At 44.9% G+C, this 17,925-nt stretch overlaps 1 protein-coding gene across 8 annotated transcripts in view; it reads right to left on the bottom strand.

Moving 5' to 3' along the window:
* The window catches only part of MBD5 (methyl-CpG binding domain protein 5), a 123,926-nt gene that overhangs the window by 15,841 nt on the left and 90,160 nt on the right, over window positions 1–17,925 (bottom strand). For 6 of the 8 annotated variants that reach the window (XM_069861654.1, XM_069861658.1, XM_069861657.1 and 3 more), the window contains 3 exons: window positions 13,099–15,237; window positions 1,578–2,606; window positions 18–229 (listed from right to left, as the gene is read on the bottom strand). In XM_069861654.1, coding sequence (XP_069717755.1) covers window positions 18–229; window positions 1,578–2,606; window positions 13,099–15,237 — 3,380 coding nt within the window. The remainder of the gene's footprint in view (window positions 1–17; window positions 230–1,577; window positions 2,607–13,098; window positions 15,238–17,925) is intronic. The other 2 variants (XM_069861661.1, XM_069861662.1) reach the window with 1 other exon arrangement.

Below are 17,925 nucleotides of genomic sequence, written 5' to 3'. Positions count from 1 at the left end.
TTCGTTTTGCTTCCTACCTGGAAGTTCTGGAACAGACATGCCATGGGGTTGGGGTTGTTAGCCGGGCCGGGAATTGGAGGCTGCCCTTGAAAGCCCTGCATGTTCTGGTAACCCTGGAGAAGGTGCTGTTGCTGCTGAGTTGAAGGAAACATCTGATTGTTGTTTAACAGTGACTGGAGATGACTCAGCTGATGGTTGTTCAAAGTAGTGTTTATAGATGACACGTCACCTGCAATTCAAACACAGCGAAACACAAGTCAGCCGAGCTCTCCAACAATCAGGAGGAACTTCCTTCACTCCAATTCTAACTGTAAGACAATAGTTTCCCCCTTCAATCTTCTACGGAGTGGTCCAACAAGTTGTGGCTGCCCCATCCCTGGAGGGGTTCAAGGCCAGGTTGGATGGGGCTTGGGCAGCAGTGGAAGGTGTTCCTGCCCATGGCAGGGGTGGGACTGGATGATCCTTAAGGTCCCTTCCAACCCACACTTTTCTGTGATTCTGTGGTTTGTTTCTTACATTCTAAAGAAACAATTACATTAAAAATTCGTATTACACAATAATCTCATTTTGCATTATACTTATAGTAAAATAAATATGCAGTTGAACCTGACTTTGTGAAATAATAAAGCTTGAAAGGTATCCATTTCCTATGTTTTTGTTTGATTATTAAAAGCTCATGTTTTTCTTACAATGGCCATAAGCAGAATCACTGGTCAGTTGTATTTCACATGGAAAATGTAAAATAGGGTTGAGTTCCTAATAGCAATTCAGTTGGTAAGCAGAAGATATTAAGTTAAAATGCTTAGCAGCTATTTGCCACTATTTAATTCCTCCTCCTAGACTATGCAGTCCAAATAGCAGAGAATTACTAATAATATTATGTATTCTTGGTAAAAATCAAGACAGAGAAGAAAAAAAATTGTATTTAAGGGCTTTTTAATCCCTTCTTTTAGGATGCAGGTGTTTGTCAAGTGAGATTCCCTGAGTTTCAAAAAGCTGAAGTGAAAAAAAAAAAGAGAAATGAGAAAACATAAAGCAAAATAAAGGGCTTGCCTTTGGATTTGTGCAGAGCCCTGCTCCGAGTGCTTTCGGGATCGCTTTGCAGGGAGTGTGCTTACAGCTTTGGCACCTTTGATTCCTTTGGTAAAATGCACTTGGCCATTTTCATCTTCCGCACAGCCACTCGCCCTAACCCTGTGATGCCACACGCACTTGAAATGAAACGCCGCACCCCACAGATGCTCCTGTGCTTTTTACTACTTCAAAACCAAAGCGAGTCCAATTGCTTACAGAGCTTCAAGGTCTAGGTGGCATCAGAATTATCAACGGAATATGAAACAATTTCCCAAACCACTGTTCAATGGTACTGAATTGAATTAGAATGGGCTTTAAATTTCTTACGATAACAATTAAGGTTTTGTCAATAATAAACAAGCTGGACCATACAAAAGCCTTAGAAAAAAAAGTGTTGATAAAGTGGAATCGTTAAAAAATAGAAACTAGAATCCGAAATTCCCCCTCCCCAACCCTCTTCCTTTTATGTTTTCCTTTTATATCTGTGAAGAAATCGAACTTACCAAGCAGACCCGTCCCCAGTAGAGGGTTAAGTAGCTGTGGCACCACAGAGTTATTGTTGAGTTTAGCTGGACCAGAGGCACTCCCAGCATTATTAGAAATGTTCAGCAATGTTTCTGCCATTGACACCACTGCGGTCCCACCACCCAGGGTGGAGACAGACAGTGCTGCCACTGCTGATGATGTAGTGGTTGTGGTAGTGGTTGCCTGGGAGGAGGTGGCTATGGAAACCTCTGGATGGTTAGCGGCGCTGCCCGATGCCGAGTTGAGGACACCTCCCACCAGCTGGGGGTTCAAGGCCATTAATGCTGAGGCCCCAGAGACAGCGGGGAGGAGCAGGGGGTTAGAAGTAGTGTCAGTGCCCGAAAAGCCTGGCATGGGGTTGCCCAGGGGGTTGGTTAGAAGGGTTTCCACCCTGCCGCTTTCTGACTGAGCGCTCGGCAAATGGTCAGGCGGGGCCGGCATCTGCGTTACTGAGGGCAAAGGGTTATTTTGCTGCTGCAACAAATCTGAGATGGTCAGATTGAAAGATGGCAGGGGAAGCATGGCAGCTGCTTGGGCTTGGTTCTGAAGGAGGGTCGCTAGAAGCTGAAAATGAACAGGCTGTAATACCTGCCCGTCCACGTCACTGGAGAGAAAAGCTAAAGCAGCGTTTACATTCGGGTTGAGAAAACCTAAAGGGTTGAGGTTGACCTCAGACTTGCCTTCTCCTGCTGAAGGCTGGAGTATATTTAATAGATTCTGGTTTAGGAGATGTTGCTGATTCACTGGCAAAGAGATAGGAAGAGAATTGAGGAGGTTTTGATTCAAAGAATGTGGAAGATTGTTGTTTGAAGAGCTGTTCTGCGGAAAATGAAGCGAGTGTTCGTGGCCAGCGAAAGGGAAGTCGTTGCCCATGGGCAGCTGGCTCTGAAGTGGGTTTCCAGCTGCGGTAGTGACTATAACACCGTCTTGAAGCACAGATGTTGTCTTTGTGATGGCAGGTTGGCTGGTGCCGGCTATGGCTATTGATGCTGACGATCCTGAACCCCCTGCAACACAGAAAACCAGAACAATTAATACAATACTGCCTGCTGGGAGACGATCATTGAAGTTATAACACAATGAGGTACAGCCTGGAGAAGAGGAGGCTGAGGGGAGACCTCATGACTGTCTACAACTGCCTGAAAGGAGGTTGTGGTGAGGTGGGCGTTGGGCTCTTCTCCCAAGTGACAGGCGATGGGATGAGGGGAAACGGCCTCAAATTGCACCAGGGCAGGTTCTGATTGGACATCAGGAAAAACTTCTTCATGGAAAGGGTTCTCAGGCCCTGGCAGAGGCTGCGCAGGCAGGTGGTGGAGTCCCCGTCCCTGGAGGGGTTTAAAAGATGGGTAGAAAGAGGTGCTTAGGGATACGATTTAGTAGTAGACAGGGAAGGTTGGACTCGATGATCTCAAAGGTCATTTCCAACCAAACAATTTCATGATTCTAATCCAAACCAGTGATGTTTGATACCCATGTACAGGAAAGAAAACGTTTTGAGCATCCAAACTTGAGTACTTTTAAAATACGAATGAATCTGCCATCAGATACGTGCTGTGTCACAGCTATTGGGGATCACTTAACCATACGCTTGTATTTCCCTTACGTTTCTTTGAGTAAGAACATAACAGCATTTCATTCACCACATATTTTGATTAGCATAAACCTAAAAGCAACCATAAATTAATATAGTTAGTTGTGGACCATTATGAAATGAACCACTAGGAAGAAGGATCAATGGGAGACATGAATGATGCTGGGTGAAAGAGCGTGTGTACATGATCTAAATGTAGATGCAGACCTTATGCTCCTCTATTTCCAGCTCAGTTCCATCAATAAGGTCTTGGAGAATTATTATTTAAAGCATTATTTTGGACTTCTGAAGAAAAAATGGAATGATGATGACTACATGTCATGATGATGCTTATGATAAAATCTAATGAGCAAAATACATGATGTTAGCAGGCAACCCCCCCAACAATTTATACAGAAAATGATGTAAATTGGGGTGGTCCAGTCATATCCATCACCTGGCATGAAAAGGAATATTGTCTGGGTAGGGGATTACACAGAAAAAGAGGAAAAATAATAAAGATTTTTGGGTATTTTTATGTCCCTGTACAAAATCTGAAGTATAAGATGTATTATTGCTTGTCTTTTACTTAAGGCAGAGTCTTGAATTGACAGTGGCCACACACAAAACCCACGTGAGAGGAGATTCGGAGAATTAAAGCAAGGGAAATTGCCTAAAATACGCCTTACTGCTTCAGTCAGAGTGATTCACTGCAGAACATTTCAGTATTGAAACGATACACTGCTTGTACAAAAAACTGTATCATTATAAATGCATGCAACTATGGTTTTGGTGCAATAAAATCATTCTCTGCTCTCAGCTGCCCTGCAAATTCAGCTCACAGGAGAGACACCAGAAGGTATCAATTATCAGAAGGTATCAATTATCAGAAGGTATCAATTATCATTTTTCTAAACAAATGCTGTTTGAAAAGACAACTTTGAAAGGCAACTACACTGCTAAGCGGTAAGAACTGAATCAAATCTTGACATCATTTGTGACTTAAAGTATCATTTTTCAGTAACTGTAAGGTTATGACAACTCAAAAAGGTAGAAAACTAATAGAGGAGATGAGGCACTGCATGGAACTTGGGAGAGGAAAGATCACCCCCCCCCACCAGGTACCACCATCACATCTCAGTCCAGGAATTAAATAATGAACAAAAGAGAAAGTAAGACCGAACCACGATCACAAAGTAGAGAATCTCCTGCTCTGCTGTGACGCACAATACGTTCACAGAGCACTAGGCAGCAGTTTGGAACAAAAAAACAGATAAGCACTTGAGGAACAAAACCCCAACCATGCCTTGGAAGCAGATGTCCCATTGGACTCCCTCTCACAGTGCAGTTTTGAAGATTTCAGATTAGACAGGAATAACAAATGCTATTCCAAATCATAGACACCTTCCTATAAAGCCATTGGAAAGCTGTGAGTAAGACGAGTTTCTCAGGAACTACTCAACCTTGCTCAGCCTGGAGAAGAGAAGGCTGCAGGGAGACCTTAGAGCAGCTTCCAGCGCTGAAAGGGGCTCCAGAAAAGTCGGGGAGGGGCTTTGTACAAGGGCCTGGAGTGACAGGATGAGGGAGAACGGCTTTAAATTTGAAGGGGGAAGATTTAGATGAGACATGAGGAGGAAATTCTTCATGCTGAGGGTGGGGAGGCCCTGGCCCAGGCTGCCCAGAGCAGGGGTGGCTGCCCCATCCCTGGAGGGGTTCAAGGCCAGGTTGGATGGGGCTTGGAGCCCCTGATCCAGTGGGAGGTGTCCCTGCCCATGGCAGGGGTGGCACTGGATGGGCTTTGAGATCCCATCCAACCCAAAACATTCCAAGATTCTGTGTTTCTGCATCTACACCCACACGTTGTATCTACTGGGATTTTCAAAGAGGGCAGGATGACAGTGGCAACCAGACGGCGGATGTCAACTGAAACGAGATCCCTGTGCAAACCAGCTGCCTTGGCCAGCAGTGCTGTAAGGAAGACAGGATTACACCTCTGCCTGCTCGCATTTCCTTCAGGCCTGGAGAAGGATGACAACCAGAAGAAAACAAGATGCGTTGGAGCACCAGAGAGTCCCGACAGCGAGCTAGCTCACCCAAAACTTGAATGTGAAATTGGTTGTTACTACGGAATCCAGGCTCCAAGGTGACAGTTGGGAGACTTTTGATGAGAAAAGTGAGTAGGAGTTGAAAGCTAAAAGGAAATCGCAAGTTTCATTCCAAGTTTCATAAAAACACGGTATTTTGAACCTTTGAAACCCAAGGCCTCCTATGCGTTAGCTCAGGAAACAACAGCCCTTAATAACCAGAAGCTCTTAAAAGTAGAATGAAAAAAAGATGAAGGAGTTGGACTAAAAGCCATAAAAGCCTGAGACAAACGCCGGCTTCCAGCTCCTGCAGACAGAGCCGTCTGCCAGAAGTCCTGCCAGTTGCTGAGAAAAAGGATCTTGTCTTCGTAATGGAGTGAGAAGCAGAAATATCCAGAATGCTGCAAAAGCAGATGTGTTGTTCTCTTAGCAGGTCAAGTAAGTGTTTTGAGAGTAAATAAATGGACATTGAATAGGATACACAGTTTTAAAATTATCACTTTGTGGGCTAGAGGATATTATTTATGAGCATTTTTATTTTGTTTTCTTTTGAAAGGGTTTTCGTGATTGGACTTTATATGTGTTCCTTTTCTTAAAGTACTGTTTGACAGGTATTGTTAAGCAAATGAAATAAATTAATGAGTATCAGAATCACGAGGCTGGAAAAGACCTCAGAGATCATCAACTCCAACCGTACCTGCCTAGTACTAAATCATCCCCCTAGGCACATCATTTACCTGCCTATTAAAACCCTCCCGGGACGGTGTCTCCACCACCTCCCTGCGCAGCCTCTGCCAGGGCCTGAGAACCTTCTCTGTGATGAAGTTTTTCCTGATGTCGAATCTAAACGTTCCCTGTCCTCGCAAAGAGAGGCTGGGGCGTGAGCTATTGATTGCAAACTAAACAAGAGGCAAGAGCCAAAACCTACATTTCTGCAGCAGAATTGTGTCTGCATAAAAATATACAGGGACAGCCCTGACCTCACATACTGTGGGTAACGCTCAGCTTCCTTATAAACCAGGCAACTCAAACTGAGAAGAAATCACTGCAGTCCTCACGGATGCTAAATGTATTTCTACCCAATCAAAGAACATTGACTATCAATGTATTTTCCTCAAGAACTCCAGTTAAAGTAGTGCACCAATTAGAAAATGATAATGCAGATAGTATTTTACATTGCATTTTTCTACAAGAAAGCATCAGTTACACACTCTTAATACTTCAATAGTCTCAATATTTCAGCATTTCAACTGTGAATTCATGGAATTTGTAGAAGAAAACTAACCCATAAAACAGGTGAATTAAGCATTTAGGAAACTAAAAGTGCAGGGTGTGCTCATTAGCCAGTAACACCTAAAACACTGTAACAGCTGAGAACAAATAAACGTTACACATACCGCTTTCTCAATTCTGACTTTTCTGCATATTCAATAAAAATGCAGCTGCCTTTTTTTTATATTTGACATTTTCTTTATTGCTTTTTTAATTTAGAACATTTCAAGCTTTTGAAACCTTTGTCAGACACAATGACCATGGAGCTTCTTGCTAAACCTTCCACCACCTCCATCCTCCTCGAGAGTAAAACTCAGCAGCTCCTCTGCACAATCCATTCCAAAAGATCCAGTGAGAGAGGAGACAGGAAGGTTTCTGTGCACACCTTAATCTGAGATTAAGAAGGCATGAAAGGACAAAAGATCACTTTGGTATCAAGCTACGTCTCAAACTGTGCAGCTTCTACTGCAGAGGGTCACCAGCCCAGGTCCCCCAGAAGCTACTACAGCACTAACATGAAATAAGAATTATGTAGAGATATACCAGTGGCAATGTTGTTAAATTAGTGATTTTGAGAGGCTCAGCTTTCACAGAAGTAATAATTGCTGATGGGAATGATATGACCTCATATTCCTTAAAAATACGAGACAACATCTTCTTGCTTTAACTGCATATTCCATCACTTCCCTATCGACTCAGAGCCAAGAGCCATACATTTTCACAATTATATTCTCCATTTTCTTTTTGGAATGGAAATGTTTAAGATATTTATCTGGTATCGCATTTATTACAGTGCTTTCAATTCCGAAGAAGCCATAATTCAGCAGTTAACCGCAAACTCCTGTCAGTTGCTTTACTTATCGAGATGGCGCGCTCCCTTGAGACAACAGAGGGACCACGAACAATAGACCTATAAACAAAGCATCCTTCTCAGCCCAGCAGAACCAGCTAAAACCATGAGCTCCCCTCATATACAATACTACTTCCACACTGAATTTGCCCCTCTGTCAAACAAATTTAACTGGCAACCCATAATACCACAATGGTTAACTGAAAGACTTTGAGTTACCTGCAAATTCAAATTCTAAGACACAAAACCCCACAAGAATGTCCCAAGCTGTGTGTCTAAGCAAGCGATGTTCCTGATAAGCAAAGCTCCACAGCGCCAAACTTTTCATCTCTCTTATGAGGAGCGGCTGAGAGAGCTGGGGGGGTTTAGCCTGGAGAAGAGGAGGCTGAGGGGAGACCTCATTGCTCTCTCCAACTCCCTGAGAGGAGGTTGTGGAGAGGAGGGAGCTGGGCTCTTCTCCCAAGGGACAGGGGACAGGACGAGAGGGAATGGCCTCAAACTCCACCAGGGGAGGGTCAGGCTGGACATCAGGAAAAAGGTGGACAAGGTGCTAAGGGGCATGGTTTAGTGTTTGATAGGAATGGTTGGACTCGACGATCCGGTGGGTCTCCTCCAACCTGGTTATTCTATGATTCTATGATTTATCCCATGGGTGATGCCACTGTGATTCACAAACTGGGTCCGACAGAGCCTGGAGGGTCCCCAAGAACAGGGAATTCCCAGTGTAGCTGATACACGCTCTGAACCGAGTTCCAAGGCAAGGCTGAAGGATGCAGTGGCCATGCCGAAGGCGGCGTAACCACACGCCTCTCCCAAAGCACAAGCCCTTGGATGCGCGAGAAGCACAACACGATCCCATCACCACCCTGGACACACCAGCACTCAGTTCACACCATCTCCAACCTCACTCAAACCCAACCCGCATAACACGATGTAGCTATAAATAAACCATTCCTACGTTTCCTTTTCCCACTTCTACTAAAATTAGAGGCTTACTCATTGCAGCTCCCTGTGCTAAACCGCTGACTGAATTAGGAATCTGCCCAACCTCTGCTTAAGTTTTTATGATTCGTGAGCACTTGCTGACTCTAAACATTCACAGACAGAGCTAATTTGAAAAGAAACATCTATTCCACGTCCAAATTCTTCCTCTATTGTAAATCTCACCAAGCGTGTTCACACCGACTGGATAAAAGTCTACCATGTTAACAATTAAGTTCTACCTGATGTGATTGTTGATGCCTACAAAGTCAGTAACTCCTTAACATTCAGAGAATGAGAGTGGTTTTGTGCATAAACCTTCTTCTAAGAGTTAAAAAGAGCAACTAAATGAGAAGATTCATTTCAGCGGCAGAGTAGGGAGCAGACTTGACCAGACATCTCTCATCCTTGGAAATCTTATTCTTCACGAAGAATGTTTTCTGCATTCTTGTGGGAGGTGTCCCTGCCCATAGGAGAGGACTTGGAACTGGATGATCTTTAAGGTCCCTTCCAACCCAAACTACTCTATGACTCTTCACAGCTCTCATTTGAATAAGAAAAGAATCACTTTTTTCTACCCCAAATAGGGTAGAATGTTGAAAAGTTTAAGTAACAGTGACTCCTCTTCATTTCACACACAATCCTCCTCTGCCTCGGAGAAAAGTCCGTCTGTATGTTTATATGAACTCTAATCCCCAAATCAATACAACATTTCAGCTGACTTTATAATCAGAAGAGTAGCCGGTTGGCATCCTGCTTAGTGGTTATTGAAGTTTAATAATGAGCTTTCCTCAGACCTCATAAGCCTCATGAAGGATGCCAGCCAGACGCTCTTCTGAATTTAAAAGCAAGAAGTTCTACTGATTTTGTAATTCCATGATATATAAAAGTAACTCCAACAAATAGATGCAGAGGCTCACGGACCAGAAAATTCCACTTTTAGTGTGATGTGTTCTAATACATCGATGAAGAGGATGGGGAGACACTGACTGAGGTTGCCCAGAGCAGGGGTGGCTGCCCCATCCCTGGAGGGATCCAAGGCCAGGCTGGATGGGGCTTGGAGCCCCTGATCCAGTGGGAGGTGTCCCTGCCCGTGGCAGGGGTGGCACTGGATGGGCTTTGAGGGCCCTTGCAACTCAAACCACTCCACGGTTCTATGAATAGTCCATACAGATCTGCTGCTGGCTCCTCCCATAAGACAGCTGTTACTAAACAGTGTTTGCAACCCCAATACCACATAACTGAGGGACTGAAATCATTAATGAAAATGAATTGAGCATAAGTGTTTTGCAAGTGCTCAATCTAGGAAAACTCCAAAAGCTTCCTACTGCAGAAATCAAAACTTTCATTTCTGTATTTATGTTTAATTCCATCACACTCAGACTGAAAATCACCTGGAAACCAAAGGATTGCCTACAGAAGAAGAAAACAAAAGCTAAAACAACAAAGACTTGGTCCATGTGGTTAAAATATAATTAAAAGCTCAGGCAATAACCAGCTATGTAGCCGTGGTGGTTCTCGGTACTTTTTCTCCCAGGAACTATTTTCTGCTGAGGATCTATTCCAAATGCTGGCACAGAAACGGAAAACGGAATTAGCAATTAAAATACTTGAAAACAAAGGGAAATAAAACCCACAAAGACAAATATGAAAACAAGAGTTTCCTGAAGACATCTCACTCAGCTCAACTGCTCTTGGACACGTGGTCTGCTTGATGTGTTTGATGCTGCTTGGCTCCATCCACCAGCGCAACAACCCCTTCGTGTCTCTCTGTGGAACCACTCACCAATCCCTCTGGTCAGCTTTGTCCACGCAACTGAACGCAGACTAGTGACTGACTCCTGTTTTTAAGGTTACTGTTATCTTCGGCTACGAAGATATCTCAGGGTTGGAGCACCTCCTGTATGAGGACAGGCTGAGAGTTGGGGTTGTTCAGCCTGGAGAGGAGAAGGCTCCAAGGAGACCTCAGAGCAGCTTCCAGGACTGAAAAGGGCTCCAGGAAAGCTGGGGAGGGGCTCTTGATCAGGGGATGCAGGGATAGGACAAGGGGAATGGCTTTAAATTGGAAGTAAGAAGTTTTAGATTAGATATTAGGAAGAAATTCTCCACAATGAGGGTGGGGAGGCTCTGGCCCAGGCTGCCCAGAGCAGGGGTGGCTGCCCCATCCCTGGAGGGGTTCAAGGCCAGGTTGGATGGGGCTTGGAGCCCCTGATCCAGTGGGAGGTGTCCCTGCCCATGGCAGGGGTGGAATTGGATGGGCTTTGAAGTTCCTTCCAGCCCAAACCATTCCATGAGTCTATGATTCCATGATTCACCTGTGTTCCACAGCAAGAATGCTTCCATTCTGCAAATACAACTGTCTGCTCCTATCTGGATGTTCCCAGCTGTGGATGAGATTGAAATCTCACTCCTGGAGCCCCAGGCTGCTGTGATGACTCAGGCAGGAGCTGGGGGCAGGTTTATGCACCGTTTTAGAGTCTTGTCCCAGGAATAACACAAAGATAGCATAAATTTCATCTTAAAGAAGAAAACGAGAGCTCTTGAGGCTTCCAGCCATCGCAGATATTAATTAAAAAATTAAATGCAGGTTGTGTGTTTTTGCAAGCATCAAAATGAAAGAAACAAACTCCTCTACACTAGAGAGGAACAGAATACATTCAAACCTTTCTTTGCCTAGACAGAACTATTGTTTATCACTTAGATAAGGAAAAAAAAGCCAGTTTAAAGCTGAATAATCCTATTGCTACAATTCTATCCATCGTCTCCAGGGTACCAGGAATACTGCTCTGTACAAACACCACAGCAGAAGTCCCCAGGTGGGGTCAGATACCGATTTTAACTCCTATATCCATGACAATTGAACTGGCTGTTGGTGTTGAAACTTTGCTTCTAGGGCTTTGACACACGCACAGGTTCGTTCTTTTGCGTTTGTCTTCTCAGGGAGGAACTCAGCTCTGTTAACTAACACTGAACGAGGACAAGCAGTGCCACCGACCCAAAGGCAGCTGTCCCAAGCAGCTCCGGCCACCACCGAGGCACGGCCACAGCACTCAGCTGGGTGATGGAGCAGGAACAAGAAGATCCTGCACTGGGATGACCTTGGATTCTCCTTCGAAGCCCAAATTAAGCAATATTTTATTGATCACTTTTACCTAACGTAAAACCTGTGATAATCAGTTCCAGACTGAATTTCATGCAGGAATCTTGAACCTTCTCAACGCTTACCCCACACGGGTGAATTCCTACTGCTCACTTCTTGATGGTCACCACAGGTTCACAGGCTCTCATCTCACAGAACATCCCATCTTTTCAGTTCCCTGAAGGGCAGGTTAATGCAGTCCAGTGCTGCAACAACTTCACAGCTTTCTCCAGCTGGGTGGACAGGGACAATTTAGAGGAACCCACTCACCCTGCTGCTCCCCTCGCAACTCAGCAAAAGCAGAAACCCAAGGGGTTCCTGCTAAACAGACTTTGTAGTGTGCTTAGTGGGACAGGGAAGCAAGCTCCTAAGGCAAAGGCAAACCTTTGTTCTGCTCGGAAGGGAGTACAAAGTCTCGGAAGAGGCAGACTCTATCAGGAAACGCTCCTCTTTGTCAGCATGACAAGGCAAAACAGCCATGCAAGGATTAATCGCTGCTTGCTTGCAACACAAAGCACCAACAAAGCTAAGGAAAAAACATGTCTTTCCCCAAAGAATGGTAAGAAACCCTTAAAAGTCACCAGAAACTGTGAGCAGCGTAACATTAGAAAATGATTCTGATATCACGCAGTTTTTACATAATTCCACTCTGTACTTTAAAGAATAAAATCTCTTTCAGAGAAAGCTGAGGAACACGTATCAGGCTCTTTCTTGGGTTCATAAGAGACCACTTGCAGCTCATAGTCACTAGATTTGACCTGCGGTTTCGCTGGGATGCAACACGCGCTTCGACAGCGAACCAAGCCGAAAGGCTGAAATGGCAAATGGGAAGTTTTCTTTCTGCTTAAGAAATTAAACTAGATTTATCTTTCAAAACTCCACACTCTGTTCAAGCAGCAGTAGTTGAAGGACAGAAACACGGCGGAGCTGCCTCCCTTCTACCTGCCACCAGCACGGAGGCAGCACCAGCAGGAGCCCTGTCTCCTCTCCAGGTCTTCACTGGTGAATCCACGAGGAAATCTGGCTACACTCTTCCAACTAAATATACAGTTTATTTAACCATTTAATGACCAGCTTAGAAAAAACATCATGACAACGACAAACACAGACCTGGCACTCTGTCCCTGACCAGGGTTCTTCTGCAAACTCTGGTCCTCCTGCTATCAGCTCCCATCTCTGATAATACCGACCCTTTAATCTGAGCAGTAAAGAACACAGAAATAGCCTGGACGTAGGTTGCCACGTTAGCCACAGCGTTCTGGGGATGAAGGAGCAGGGCACACTGGAAAAATACCCCCATATATTCGGGCAAGTGCCAAAAGCTGAGGTCTGGGTTTTATTTATGCAGAGCATAGGGAAGTGAATAAAAGCAAGAGTTGTCAAAGGAAGGAGAAGAAGATGGTTTTGTTCAGGTAAAGGGAGATATAAGCTCAGTCTCCTGCTGCTAGCTCTGGTTCTGGGCATCAGCATGGAACAGGCAGACCTTTTGTACTGGAAAACTCAACATTAAGAAGTAGATAGTTAAAAGGAACCCACTTAAACGTAGTCACCATCTATTTCCAAGCAGTCAAACGCAGGGCTATCCCTTCAGAAGGAAACCTACCTGCTTCAGGACTTGTCTGATTACAGCTGCTAACGATGCTGTTTGGTATCACTGGTGTGGAGGATGCCTGGATTCTTGCCTGAGGTGGGGTCGGATGTAATGAATTTCCTAACGCCATTCCTGCCTGACCGAGCATCCCGCAGTTCCCGCTAGCCTGCATCTGATTGATTAAACCCGCGAGATGGTTGGTGGTGCTCGGGCTAGTACCGTGGACAAAGTTAGTGTTTGTGTTCTGGCAGTGCACCGCGTCCCCTCGCAAGGGTAAACTCTGCGCCAGCGAGTTCTGGAGGCCGCCAGAGCTCATCCCGGGGTCTGCAAAATGCATCTGGTTACCAGAGCAAGGTAAAGCAGTGCTGGAGCTCCCACAACTGGTGGTACTATTGCTGCTCGGGTGAGAGCTCTGACAACTCATGGACTGAAGGAGCTGGGACATAGAACTGATGGGAAAGGAGCTTTGATTTTGCTTTCTTATCAAATCCGATCCGGCTTTGGAAACTCCAGAAGTGTCCAAGTGAGACTGTCTCAGCAAACTCAACACCGTGGTGGTCGGCTGCTTTCTCTTTCGCAGCGCGTCTTTTTGCTGGGACATCAATTTATCTCTCAGTGCCGCTCGGCCACTTTGTCCTTCGGTCGTTGGAAGGAGCACGTTGGCGGCAGGAGGGAACATGGTATTTAAAGTGCTATGTCCTTCGTTGTTGCCACCGCTGGCAACAGGTCCAGAATTGCTACTGCTGTTATTGTTGTTACCAGCAAGTTTGTTTTGATTTGCTAGCTGTGCTTTGGCTGCTGCTGAGAGTAAACTGCTTGCTGGAAAAGAGGCAGCGTTGTGCTGGTTCAAGATCTGATTTAAAGGCATTCCCAGCAAACCAGGCTGACTCTTCACGGAACCACTTCCAGCCGATGCAGTAGAAAAAACTGCATTGTTTGGAGGATTTAATACATTACTCATTCCAGCAATTAATGGGTTAGGGATGTCCTTGTATTGATTAAGTCCATCGTGCTTGGTGGAAGGGCTAGATGGCATAGATGGTCTCGGTGACCCTATCGTTGACCTTGGGGACCTGGGAGGAACTTTAATACCACTACAGGACGACTGTGGTCCTACTGGAGGCAGCAGGAAATTTCCATGATCTGATGACGTGGAAGAAGAACGCGATCTTTGGGGAGAAGCCTCGATCCGTCCGATCCCGGATCCCATCATATGAACTGGGGACGTCACTGGTGAAGGAGAGAGGGAAGTTGAAGCAGAATGCTGGACTCTCTGAACATGACTTCCGTGGTTCATGTGCCCAGGTTTTACAGTTGGCAAGGGGAGATTACTTGGCAAAGGGACGACAGCAGGAGGCATGCTTACATTCATCACGGGTACCTGAGAGTGGACGTTTGAATGAAAAGTAGTTGGGTTAATGATAACGGGGTTCTGATTCACTGGTTTGCTAGGAATAGGGTCAAGTATGCCAAGTGGATCCTTTTCTGATGTTAATGGCTTTTTCTGAAGAGCACAAGAAGGCGGGGGAGGAGGCGGGGGAGGACCTTGGGGTGGTTTATGGTGAAACATTGCTCGCGGTATTTCCATACCTGTCGAAAAATTACACATGGGTTTTTTCATTACTGGGCTTTTTGTGGTCAAGGTTGGGGAAAGAGGTATATTAGTCCTTCCAGCCATTGCACAGGATGACTGTATGGGAGAACCATGTAGCATTACTGACGGTGGAGACAGAGGCGTCCTGTTCATGTGAATAGGACTAGAATTGGGGGCCCCATGAAAACTGGGATTGTTCCTTGTGAAAACATCAGGGCTTCCAAGTGGGTCAGTCCTAGGAGAGATTGAGCCATCTCCGTATATCTGCGATCCTGATGAAGCTGGACTGGGCATCCCACCGTGACTGCCACGATACGGAGACTTCTGTCCAAGTTCATTACTCCCCAATCTCTGCCTGGGATAGACAGAATGAAGTTCTTGTTGCTGGCTTCCAGCCATTTCTTGCACGTAAAGCCTACCCATGGCATTAGATGGTCCTATCATCAGCTTGAAAGGAGTCTTACATTCTGGCATCACAGAATTTGTAATTCCTTCATGCGATTTAGTCCTCATTGATCTTGGAGTTGCTGCTCGAGTAGGAACTACCGGAGTTGCACCTGGTATTAAAAACACGACAGTTAATGTTTTGAAATCCAGTATCACGCATGTCAGTGTAAAACTACCCTGTGCGAAAATATTAATAAAATCTAGAAAGCTTGTGTCTAAACAGAAATAACACCTAAATAACCAGGCACCTGCTGGAATGGTGCACGCCACCCCACTACATGGTGCTGTTGTACAGACTTTAACTCCATATCCCATATAAAGACTGCAAAACCATGGCCAGTGGTTGTGTTTCTGAACTTTCAAGCATGCTTGGTACCTACATAGACTTATTTTAGCATGGTTCTTCTGAGACATCAATTCCTAAAAGGTCTTTCCTCCCTGCCTTTGGTCTTTTCACTCTAAGTGTCCTACTCCAGACTCTCCAGCATCACCACTCTGGCTACAGCTGGAAGGGCTGCAGGAGGAAAAGGAGCCTCTGGCACCATCTATTGAGTACAGGAGGAACAAAGCCCAACAAGGGTTTAGACTAATTTCTCCTCGCCCTACAGTGAGGAAGGTCCTGGATGAGGATGAGTGGGGAGCCGTGCCACCCGCCTTTGATCCGGATTTCTCATCAGCCAAGCACTGACTTGAAGAGACCTAAGAGATCGCAGCTGTGCCACGCAGGACGCAGCTTCTCCAGCTGCTCCACTTCACTCCTTGGCACCGAGGGTGCTGAGTTCCAGTCCTCCGAGTTAATCTCTTCCTGGGAACTGCTTTGCTAAAAAGGTGAGGACATACATTCTACTACGTTCTTATTAATTTACTGAATTAAGGCTTTCCCTGCAGCTTTGCTTGGGGTGAAGATGCTAAATGTAAGAAGGGGCTCTACCTCCGCTTTTGGGACAAAGGCCCTGGGGATATTTGCACATGTAACCATGTGAACCCCTCTACGATGGAAAAAACTCCTGTAAATTCCAGTTTTGAGGCTTTTCCTACAAGCACGAGACCACCTTCCAGACAGAAAAGTCCCCTAACACCAGTTTGATTTAAAAGGATGTTTTTGTCCCTGTTTTACTTTAGCAATACCAGCAGCAGCAGCTCCAAGGCTGGTGAACTCTCTGGCAGCTTTGCTGCTCTGGGAATTTGTAACTCAGCCAGTAAAGGAAAACGAAGGCACTCTTGGCATGCAGGCTCCAAATATGCAAACTAAAACACGAGTGTGAGCTACGATCTCATGTTCAAATGAATTCATAGGTGCCTTTAAATTGCTCTGCTCACAGGAACCCAGTTCCCTTCTTTCCTTCAGTCATAGGAGACAGATGGCACTGACAATCCTGCCTTCATCCTATTTGCTCAACCAGCTACATCACGACCGAAACAAACAAATTACCTTTCCCAAAATACAACCCAAGGCTCATTTAGGGCACAAAGCTCAAGACTGAGCTGCAAAACAAAATAGGTACGAGCACGCTCACCTTCAACACCAGGTCGAAGCAAACAGTCAAATAGAAGTGTGCATAAATAAACATTTCATTTACAAATGCAATTTATTGGGGAATTCTCTTCTTTGCTTAGCATGCAAAACTCTGATCAACAGAGAAGGTAAAGGTAAAGAAATGTGACTTTTGTCTTTAATAATTAGCTACTTTTCCCTCCTAAATTTTGCTAGGTTTTAGAAAACAGAAATGTATTTAAGCACTAGTAATAAAAAATAAAAAAAAATGAGCAGAATAAAAAAATTAATAAAGAGTAAAAAATTAATAAATAGTAAAAAAATTAATAAAGCATAAAAAATCATAAGGAAAACACACAGTTATCTGTGAAACTGCACTGTTTTTTAAAAAACAAACTACACTGCAAAAGAACAATTTAAACCAAGCTTTAAAATCATAAACAGCGATACGAAAATGCAGGAGCACAAGTATCTTCATTGTCGACCTATTGGAAAGTTGTTATTAATTGTTGTACCCTTAAGATGTTGCCCTTTGAAGCCAGGCTGCAGAGGATTAGCAATGAGCTGCTGCTATTACAGCAATTTAGGGGTGCAAAAGATCTTTAGATTATCAAGGGCCATTTCCCAGAACTTGTGTACATCACAGTTTCTGTGACCATAGATTTACCAAGCTCCGTCTTAACAGTAACTTCACCCCTTACTCCTAGCCAGCTGGATCTGTCGGAGTGCTTCAGAACCCTTAGAAAGTCTCGTTTCCAGCTGAGGCTCCTACACAACTCTGGTTTTGTCGCTGTTTCTCTCAGCGCTAACTCTGTCCTCCAGCGTAAGCAGCTCTATTTTTTGGGGCCGAGTCTCCCGACGTCTTTACTGACAGCGTTCGTGCCTCCTTCCAGCCACCGCTTTGCCAGGTGGAAGGAGCTGAATGCTTGGAGATGACTTTCAGAAAGCAGGGATTGCAGTTTGCTAGGAGAAGAGCCTCTGCTTTGCTTCAGTTCAGTTTTATTGCAGCGAGAGCAGTGGCAGCAAACGCACCCCGGCACCAGAACGTCTGCCTCAGAGTTGCATCGACCTGCACCCTCTTGCCATCTGGTACCGCTCACAAGCCTCTTTGATCACCTATTATAGGTCTTCTTTCTCAATAATTTACAGCTAATAGCTTTTTTTCACTGGTCCCCCGGTGAATAACCTTACAATTAACAGGATTTGTTGCTACACCTTTTCTTTTATTCCAGGTCTCAACGATCCCCCAGTTTCCCAACACGTTTTGATCTTCTTTTGTTTTGATAACACCTGTCAACTTCAC

Source organism: Phaenicophaeus curvirostris, chromosome 7 (assembly GCF_032191515.1).
Source record: "Phaenicophaeus curvirostris isolate KB17595 chromosome 7, BPBGC_Pcur_1.0, whole genome shotgun sequence".
Classification (NCBI taxonomy): Eukaryota; Metazoa; Chordata; class Aves; order Cuculiformes; family Cuculidae; genus Phaenicophaeus; species Phaenicophaeus curvirostris.
Note: the sequence above shows the minus strand (reverse complement) of the source record. Positions and strands in the feature narration are given on the sequence as shown.